At 31.5% G+C, this 11,044-nt stretch overlaps 1 protein-coding gene across 1 annotated transcript; it reads left to right on the forward strand.

The window, feature by feature from the left end:
* The first annotated feature begins 1,118 nt into the window (after positions 1-1,118).
* On the forward strand, positions 1,119-10,427 carry LOC139494374 (perlucin-like protein). Its single transcript, XM_071282537.1, has 5 exons — positions 1,119-1,128; positions 5,404-5,583; positions 7,174-7,262; positions 8,102-8,183; positions 10,174-10,427. Exons 1-5 carry the CDS (start codon positions 1,119-1,121, stop codon positions 10,392-10,394), a joined length of 582 nt encoding a protein of 193 aa, XP_071138638.1. The 3' UTR covers positions 10,395-10,427.
* The last annotated feature ends 617 nt before the right edge of the window (positions 10,428-11,044 follow it).

Raw genomic sequence — 11,044 nt, forward strand, 5'->3', positions numbered from 1 at the left:
CAACATTTGTTTGTGATGTTCGCAACTTTAGAGAATAGGATAGTAACAAAAATATAAGCGGTTGCAAACATTTAAAAATTGGAATCTCCTTATATAATTACATCAAGAAAATTAGAAAATCGATAAAATAAATAACCGTGAAGTTGGCTGAAAAATCGTAAAATAAAGGTATCCGCTAATAAACCTGGTTGACAATATTGCTTTCAAATCTATTCTTGTTGACGAAATAAGTCGGTTGTCAATATTAATCCCATATCATTTTTCCCCGGCGTATTCAGACGGGTCTTTGATGAATTTCGTGTTACACAGTCTTAGTTGTCTATATTGAGTTTTGTATACTGTTTCTGGTCTTTCCATCGATATTCGTTTTACATGTTATGGTATAGCCAGTTTGTTTCGTCTGATGAGTTTGAATATCCCTTTGTTTTCTATCGTTTCTTTTTCGTAAACAAATAAGCAATAGAAAATAGTTTTGTGTATAAAATATTCATAAACATGTTATCATCCATCTTATTTGACAGCTAGTAATATTGTATTGATTTAAAATATCATGTTTAATCTAATGATATGTGTAATATTTATTTCTTTTCGTGTATATTTAAATTTCATGCAAAGACCTTTATCATTGATTATCAAAGAGGTCACCAATATTGATCATGTTGGTATAATATAAATATTTAAACCCCGGAGAATTTTGAAGCCGGATAACTGTTCCCTTCGTTTTTCATTTGTTGTAACAATTTGTTCTACACCGTTCTCGGTCAATATGAGACATTTGCGTTTCGCATATTGTATGCATCATAAACTTTTCAAGTGAATTCAGTTTAGTAGATGTGTGTCACAACAATGATTATAATTGCCAGCAACCGAACTTTGACCATTCGGGACGTTTACATTTTGAAAAATGTAAATGGGGCAATGTTCTTCGGCGATTAATTCAGATAAGCATGCGTAATTGCGTGAAAGAATGCATTGTGACATCCCAATGCATAGGTTTTAATTATAGATATGATTGGTTAATGTGTGACCTTCTCAGAGATACAAAACATATAATATCTGAAACTGGTTGTATTTTCAGTGATATCGCGACATGGCCTAAGGTAAGTAAGTATTGCGACATGGCCCTAGGTAAGCACATATTGCAACATGACCTAAGGTAAGCGAACATTGCGACATTGCCTAAGGTAGGAAAATATTACGACATGGGCAAAAGTAATTAAATATTTCGACATGGCCTAAGGTAAGTAAATATTTTGACATGGCCTAAGATAAGCGAATATTGCTGCATTGCCTAAAGTAAGAAAATATTACGACATGGCCTAAGGTCAGTAAATATTGCGAAATGGCCTAAGGAAACAAATATAACGACATGTCCTAAGGTAACCGAATATTGCTACATTGCCTAAGGTAAGAAAATATTGCAAACTGTTATGTTTGTAGATATAAATTCCACCACTGCAACAAGTGGGTTACCATATATCTACACTCAGAGACAGTTAAACTATAATATATAAAGCGCGAACCATGCCGAACTTTTTATATAAGTAAAACTTATATTGTGAGAGTGGATAAATGTCGTAATACATGAGTTATATCATCATGTGATGTGTTTTTCGTACTTATAACAATTTTCCTTTCCTACGGTTTTCACTGTTCAGTTTTTTATTCACGTGTGTACTCAAATGTTAAAACGGATGTTCTGTAGAATGTTTTTAGGTATGTAGATTTTTTTGTCAAGGCTTACTGAAATTTTTTTACTGTTTCCGATTATTTTGCGATTTTCGTATGTCAAAAAATGGTGTCATATGTTCTCGTATGAATTAGTACACGGACAGGAAATGACTTTAAAATCCAGAAATGAGTATTGTTTTAAAGTGGTGGTTTTTGTTATTCCCTGAATCATAAAAAAGTTATTTAATTTTTTTCATTACTAATACTAACTAGTAAATAGTTTTTGGTTGATGTTTCATGCGCTGAAATTCTAACCTTCAGATTTATTTTTAGATTGGCTCTGGGTTTAAAATGCAGTTTTCAAAATTTGTGATTAAATGTAAAAAGCTAAGAATGATTTCCTCTTTATGTATCAAGGTTGTATACAAAGAATTGTCAATAGAATGTTGAATGAATGGAGCTTGAACAACTATTTTATGTAAAAACTCAGTTAATTTTAACTGGCTAGTTTGTAATAAAAACTAGAAAAAAAACCATATGACAGTTCCATGTCTTGAAGATACTGTGTTTGACAGACAAACGACATCGTTGTACTTCATGTTTCCCTTCTGAATTTTTCTCAACGACTATTCTAGTGATGCATATTTTTGACATTAATAAAAATGGTTGAAACAGTCAGATTTATTAAATTTGTTCCAACGTCTTTTAAAGAGATTTTAAATATGTTTTAAAATTGTCAAGTTGCAGTGTGGTTGTTGTTCCAGCTATAGAACCGAAAACAAGTCACAACATACGCATGTGCAATCGAAACTGATTAAATATAGATGATACGAATACATATGACACGACGATAGTCGTGGAATCTGTTTCTCAAATGATTTTAATACTTTATTTTCAAAGATTTCCAGAAATGTGTGTTCTTTGTATGTGACGACATAGGACATATTCGCATTTTTCATTAAGTTACTATAGAAAATTCAGGAGAAACCATGAAAATTTAACGTCATCATTTAAGAAAATAAAGGATATTTCCATATCGGGGAGAAATATTTTTTCACACCCATTTAGAAATTTGGAAAAGCATAAACAAAATAAGAGACACTTTTTTCTCACTTGTTTTATATTAAACATATTTTGAAAACAGAAATTAAATGAATATGGATCGAAATATTTTCGAATCATATCGAAGCTAAATCATATAATAAAAAGTACATCAATTTTTCGTATTAAGTATCTAGTAAAAATAAAGACTCATATTGGCCTTTTTTAACGTCAACGATGAGGCTTGAGAAGACTACACGCGCTTCTGATGTACAATTTTTATACTTATATCTTTGATGGGGTTATTAAACATTAAGTTCTATTTTTATATCAGTAGTTTAATTATTTTTTTCGTTATGTGATATTGAAGTCGGTTAACATTTACTTCACAGTAGTTTCTTTATTTTGTTTGAAATGAAATACGTCAATGATGTACACAACCAACTACAAGGTAAAGGTCACCCATGTTACAATTCGAAAACATTTTCTGATATTATAGGTTATGGCGGGGGAATGCCGACAACACAGTTGCAAGAACAGCGAAAGATGTATCTTCAATGGTCAATATCAGCTTTGTGAAAAATCGTGTAAATAACCATATGTATAGTAGAGTATAATTATAAGAAAATGGCTTTATATCTTTAACTAATAGGGAAAAAATCGAGTACTTCGACAAGATAGGTCTTTCTTCTTTTGTATATACATGTGGGGTCTTCTCCGTGTAATCGAATTAGTTGTTAATATCGAAATAACAATAATTAGATATATGAAGATGTGATGTGAGTGCCAATGAGACAACTTTCCATCCAAATAACAATTTAAAAAAAGTAAACCATTATAGGTCAATGTACGGCCTTCAACACAGAGCCTTGGCTCACACCGAACAACAAGCTATAAAGGGCCCCTAAATTACTAGTGTTAAACCATTGAAACGGGAAAACCAACGGTCTAATCTATATAAAATTTAAAAAAAAACGGGAAACGAGAAACACGTATAAATTACATAAACAAACGACAACTGCTGTACATCAGATTCCTGACTTAGGACAGGTGCAAACATTTGCAGCGAGATAAAACGTTTAAATGAATCCAAACCTTCTCCTTTTTTTTCTGAAACAATAGCATAACATCACAACATAGAAAAGCACACGATAAAATATCAATTGGCAGGCTTAACTCAATCAAAAACGTACATTAATACACTATAAACTAATAAATTTGATCTGCGATATCTGAATGCAAATGCACAGTTAATAAAATATTAGGGACAAACATTCAAGGCCAAAAGGCAAACAAACAAGTCCAAACAAAGCCATGTCAAGACACCACTGCTAAATATTCAACCCTTTGAAAATATTCACTTTAGAAAAAAAAAACGGTTTAAAAAAAAAATACGCGTAAATCTTGAAGTTTATACAAATGTAGTAAGAAGAAGTGATATTCCAAATAATCAAAGCTGGTATATAGACAAGATCCATATAAATATAAAATAACAAAAAGCATTATAAAGTCGAATTAACAAGAAAATACGATTTGAGAGTACTCGCAATTACTGACAGGTAGTTAAAAGCCAAAAACAATTAATAATAAATAAAATCATGTATCAGAGACTAATAATGTTTGTTTCAATTGGTATTGTGTCTTCAGTAATATATATATAACTCTTAAATTCGGCTATTCTGATCTTCCTTTGTTTTACGGAGAATATGACGACTTAAAATGACAATTCTAATGAAAATGTAATGTTTGTTCAATAATATTTTATACAATATCATTTTCTTTAAAAAGCTGATTATAAACCTCCTCATTGAAAACGTACAAAATATTTAAGATTTCTAATTCTTAGTGTTAGCAAGGATCATACGTTTTCCAACAAGTTTGTTTTTCATATGAATTCAAACATGTTAAATATTCACTAACATGTTAAATGATCAGCACCATGTTTAGTAAATACAATTATACAGTGTTACAAAAAGAATATGAGTATTTTACGTAGTTTTCAGTCATGTATCATGAAAAATAACTCTGCAATTGTGATTGTTCTGGAGTGATTGCTGTGTAGTATTATTACATTTGTCTATCAAGCTCAAATTTCAAAAAGTAAAATAAAAAATTCCAAACTCAGAGGAAACTTCTGAACGGAAAGCCCCTATGCAAATGGCAAAATTAAAAGCTCAAAGGGGAACTCAAACACACGATTTAAACAAATGGATAACAATTGTCATATTCCTGACTTGGTAAAGGTATTTTCATAAGAATAAAAGGGTGGAGAAAACCTGGTTTTAAAGCTAGATAAATGTCTCACTGTAGGACACTCGCAGAATACTGCATTATATTGACAACGGTGTGTGAACAAAACAAACAGACATAATAGGTAAAATTTTCAGAAATAGATGTACAGCATTGTGCTATAATCAAGATAATCTTAATCATTATAAAACAATCAAATATGTTAACCAAGAAAAACACAAAGACATATTGACATTGCACATTATCAAAAACGAGAGTCAAGTATACAAAATTGCCAAACAGTTTATACATGTAATTCGCTTTCAAATTTTAGGCTATGAGAGTTCTCGATGAACGTAAATTCCAGAAAAGCGTGTTGGACGTATCAAATATATAACGTGTTGTTTTTTTTTTATATTTTACACGATTTTTTTTTTTTTTTTTTAAATGTTTACCTTGTAGACTGTGCAGAGGTTCCAGTTGTAAAGAAGTCAGTTAGTACTGAAAGGTTTGGTGTACATAGGAATATTGGTGCCGGTGTTAAATTTAAATGTGAAGATGGATATACAATCAGTGGATGGCCCTTTTCAATTTGTCTACCTTCGGGTGAATGGGAAATTCACTTTTTCTGTGAAGCTGAAGGTGTGAATTATAGTAGTCAATATAACAGTGTCCATGATACAAACTTTATATAAGGTCAATTGTTTGAAGATATGTTAATGTATTGTGTTTACAAGGAAAGAAGATTCTATTTTATTTTTTTTTTCATCTAAAATATGTTTTTGCACTTTTCTTTGCTGTTGTTAAAAGTTACTCGATCTACTGCAGTAAACGGTGAAGAAAGATGTATATACATGTTTGTTAACGCGAGATATATTTTCTATTGGTATAAGAAAGAAAATGTGGTATTATTGCCAATGAGACAACTCTTCACAAGAGACAACATGACACATAAATTAACAACTATAGGCCTTCAACAATGATCAAAGTCAATACCACATAGTCAGCGTCAAATGACCCATAATTGACAAATATAAAACAAATCAAACGAGAAAATTAACGTCCTAATTTATGTGCAAAATAATGAATGAAAATCAAATATGTAAAACAGCAACAAACGACATTCACTGAATTAAAGGCTCCTGACTTGGGACAAACTTATACAAAATGTGGCGAACTTAAATATGTTAGTGGTCGCCGAACTCTCCAATTACTTTGGACATTGGTGTTACAGAATAACGTAAGAACAAAATATAATAATTAGGTATGTAAAGGCTTAACTCATTAGATTGCTACAAACAGAAATACATATAACAAAAACACAGCGTGGACGAGGATGGGTACTTCTACATCCTACCAACACAGCGAGACTAAGTACATATCTGAGAATAATGGCAGATACCTTTTATGTATGTTTGTTTTGTTAACACATCGTTGTCAACATGATGAAATGTATGCGACTGCCATTCAAGTAAGAGATTTAGCTAGCTTAAAAACCAGGTTGAAGAAAATGCCTGCACCATGTCAGGAATATGACAGTTGTTATTTATTCGTTTGATGTGTTTGAGCTTTGAATTTTGCCATTAGATTACAGACTTTTCGTTTTAAATTTTCCGCGGAGTTTGCTGTTTTTATTATTTTGAAATTCTGGCAGCTAATTCAAAACCAGTAACAACGAATAAAAAAAATCATGTACCAAATACGAAACTATGGCTTATTTTCTCAACTTACATTCATTTTATATTGTAAATTTCTCCTCTATCATCTACTGTGGATTCATTTATTTCTGTGGATGGAAACTTATATTTTCGTGAAAGTATAATTTCGTGGTTTTGCCAATTTGTAATTCGTTGAACATTTAAATTCGTGGTTGACCTCTACCAATGAAATCCATCGAATAATAAAGAATCCACAGTAAATCGTATCAAGACATATAATTTGTAGTTTAGTATGGTGTCCATTGTCACGGAACTAGTATACCTATGTGTTTAGGAGCCAGCTGAAGGCCTGTGGGTGCGGGAGTTTTTCGCTGCATTGAAGACCCATTGGTGGCCGTCGGCTGTTGTCTGCTCTATGGTCGGGTTTTGGCTGTTGTCTGCTCTATGGTCGGGTTGTTGTCTCTTTGACACATTCCCAATTTCCATTCTCAATTTTATTCCCTGCGTATCATGTATACAAATTTACTGTAATTACTAAACATGCTCATATATTTAAATAATTCTTATACACCAGAGACTGGTTCCTGTCAAGATGGCTGGATATTATACAACCAACACTGTTACTTCTTTACATTGGAAGAGTTAACATGGAGCCAGGCAAAGGTTAATTAACTTTATCAAAATACAATTCACATTCAAAATAGACAGCTGTTGATTTACATATTGTAAAGACACTTGAGAGACTTTTTATGTATATATATATATATGTGATATATACATATATATATATATGTGTGTATGTGTGTGTGTGCTAAATTGGTCGATTTCTGCTATTAAATTGCTGTTAAATATACATGTAATCGATGCTTGTATTTAAAAGTCTTTGCTTAGGAAACAGCAGCGATCATGCATACGTAACCTGGTACTGAATATGTTTACAATACTTTTATTTCACCGCTGCTTCTAAATAAGTTATTCTCGAGATATCATTCGTCATGTTGTTATTGTTTTGACTCTTAACTGTTCAGGTTCTGAAATAGTTTGTTGCTGCCTTCATAGATCAGAATAGTCTTTTACTTTTATAATAAAATTTAATAAAATTATTTTGAAATATCCTAAATTGGAAATTCATTCGTCTATACAAAAGAGCGATTCCCTCTGTGACATTGGCTTTACTTTTTCCTATTTTATTTAAAAACTCTTTTAATGTTTAATAAGATTTAGATTTTCAAATATCAAAGCATCACTGAAGAGATATTTATTGTCGCAATATGCATCTAGTGCAGTGAGGTTTTTGGATATGAATAAATTATGACTGAATGTGTTTTTATGCGTCCGTCTGTCCGTCTGTGACGAGTGCTATGATTGCCTAGAGTGTTGAAAGAGGCGCTACACTTAACAAATAATGACCCTGTATCTTAAAGTCATGACATCGTTGAACTTTCATCAAAGAACATTTCACGAATCACTGTCATTTAATTTTGAATTGCCTTACATTTCAGGATAATTGTAAAGCGAGAAATAGTGAATTAGTGAAAATTGAAGATGAGAATGAAGAATTATGGCTAATGGGAACTATGCCTGGTAAGTCAAAATACTTCAAAGTAAGCAATGGTCAGTACAAATGTACCTTTATTACTCTCTTTGTTTCTAAAAAAAAAGACCTCCAAACTGTTCCATTCCACAATAAAGTCAAATAAATTGCGGTATTTTCTCGATGAGTTGAAGAACCGGTAGACTTCGGCTGTTCTTTGCTCTTTCATCGGTTTGTTGTCTCTTTGACACATTTCCCATTCCCATTTTCAATTTTATTCTGGTGTAATGAAATGCTGTGCTAGTAAAAAGAAACGATTGCGATATAATCAAACACTGTAATAGGTAACAGTAAAAACTTGCAGTGTAATGTTACACTACCATGGTCAAAAGCATATACTGGCTGTATTCATGGTGTTATATATTGCTGTTTTATTCCTTAAAACAAATATGAATAATCATTTATAGAACTTAATCTTTTCCCTAATTATATGGCAATTTCACCCTTTCCGAACCCATTGTATACAAAACTAAAAATAAACGTGTGGTTGTCGGTGGTTTCAGAAGATGACTGGATGAGTTTTAGGGTCATAACCTTTAGCAGTTCATTGCATTAATTAAAATATTAAAATATGCACACAGTTGACAACTTTGTGGAATGTGGACTGCACTCCAAAGTGATTTTCGTTTTATACCCAATTTATATAATCTCGGTAGCCAAGGCTTGAATTTTCAAAGCTATGATTTACCTATCTCGAGATCAATGTAAGAATCGTTATTTATTTTAAAAGGTACGACATACTTTAAGCGGCGTGTAACACAAACCATATTATAGTCTATGTTAAGATATCTTGTATCGTTGATGTGCAGTATTATTGACGTTTAACAATCATCCTATTTTATTAATGTGTATCAATAATATGTGTGTGTATAACGCATGTTTACTTAATACTATCACCATCACCTATTTCTTGACTGTTAGTAACAGACTTGTCTATAACTAGAATCACCGAAATCATATTTTCTAGTCTGGTTTTATACAATCTGCTGGTAGTTAATAATCTCGTAACTGGCTTAATAGTTTTCTGTTTTTTGTCTTCAAAGAATTTAATTAAACAGATGTTGATTCCTTATTTTGAATAGATGACCAAATATTGTCAGTTCTAATATCTGATTCCCCAAATAATTTCGGCAACACTAACACACAACAAGCACCTCAGATAAAGTGCTAAAATTCCTTATTCCTAATTTTAGACAGTTTTTAGCAGTTTATGCTGACAGTAAATAATGGTACAATCCAATGGGAATTAATCACATTACATTTCAAATATTTCATTAAACCAATTTACAACAGCTTGTCTAAAGTGAACTGTAAAAGTGAAGATTACAAAAAGTGGAAACAAAACGTTATCAAATTCCATGCGTCCGGAGAGAAAGCTCTAGACCAAATATGAAGTGTTCTGCAAGTTTTTACGTATGTAATATTATGGTTGTATACTCATGTTGTTGATATGAACAAATGTTCCAACTATAACTGAGGGAACTACATACGCATATGCCAAGAATCATTTGCACACGTTTTATGCATTAATGGCTTATTTCCTCTGCATGTTGAGGACATGCGCTACTCTGTTTTAAATAAGATTAAAAGCAGATAAAAAACATGAAATGTCCTTTTCCTTGTTTTATTAGATATAATTAATTGAAAAATTTCCGTGAAATGACTCACATATTTAGCATAGGCCCCCTTTTTTCTTTAAACATGATTAAAAAAGAACGTCTATCAAAAAGTCAGGAACAAGAGTAACGAACATTCTTATTACATTCTATACTTTTTATTTAATTCTATGACACTCTTATTAAATTGTACAGCAATAGCTGTTGCCTAAATAGTCGTCCATTGATATCTCGAGAAAAGTTGTTTCATTGGAGCTAATGCCGCATCTACTTTAAATTTACTTATATTTTGCTAAAAGATGTCGATGAATATACTTCTTTGTAATTATATCTATTATCAAAAGTGTATACTGCTTTATGGCAGGCTTTAAAATGTGGACTGGTGCTAATGATATTGAGAACGAAGGTCAGTGGATATGGACATCAGATAATACGACCCTCCAGTATGCTCGCTGGAATCCTGAACAACCGGACAACTTTAATAGGGAGGAACATTGTGTAGTCATTTATTATGACGGTGGTTGGAATGAAATCGTATGCTCTGAAAGACTTATTTTCACGTGCGAAAAAAATGTTAATTTATAGCTTATTCATTTAAAAGTGTGATTAAAAAATTATTCGGATGCAATTTTATTAGTTTTATCAACCGTGTATTTAACAATATTATCTACCATATTCTTATATTTTTTTTAAAATGTAATTTGAAATACCCATAGTTGGAAATCTTAATTTCAATTAATGATTAAAACCAACGTAATACAAGTTTACAAGTTTTGGCTTTGATATTGATTCACTTATAAGGTCTTTGCATCCGAGATACACACATACCCCAAAACCAGTTGTTGGTTACATTTTCATATGTTGGATGATAGTATGATAACTCCTAAAGGGAGGGATCATATTCATATGATGAAGTTATAATTTTTTAATTCGTTTAATTGAAATTTGGAGCTGACATCTTTGTTAATTTATGTATAATTGTCATTTTCTTTATTTTCTTTTGTTACTTATTCTGTCATCGGACTCTGATCATTTGTTTACTGAGTTGACTGCTGAATCCATTTTTTTTACATTTTTACCCATGATATCTGTTTGTTTCGATCACATATCGTATTCAATTTAACAGAATCGAATTCATTATAGGAATGGATTTACACACAAGTGAGAGGTTTACCTAGCTATAAAAACAAGTGTAATCCACCATTTTCTATACAAGTAAATACCAGGCCAGGAAT

This window comes from Mytilus edulis, chromosome 11 (assembly GCF_963676685.1).
Source record: "Mytilus edulis chromosome 11, xbMytEdul2.2, whole genome shotgun sequence".
In the NCBI taxonomy this organism is placed as follows: Eukaryota; Metazoa; Mollusca; class Bivalvia; order Mytilida; family Mytilidae; genus Mytilus; species Mytilus edulis.

What these genes read in the sequence shown, in the direction of transcription:
- LOC139494374 (XM_071282537.1), top strand. An exon ending in CTTTTTCTGTGAAGCTGAAG is followed by an intron (nt 5,584 to 7,173) that starts GTGTGAATTATA and finishes CTTATACACCAG; the next exon opens with AGACTGGTTCCTGTCAAGAT. An exon ending in GCTAATGGGAACTATGCCTG is followed by an intron (nt 8,184 to 10,173) that starts GTAAGTCAAAAT and finishes GCTTTATGGCAG; the next exon opens with GCTTTAAAATGTGGACTGGT.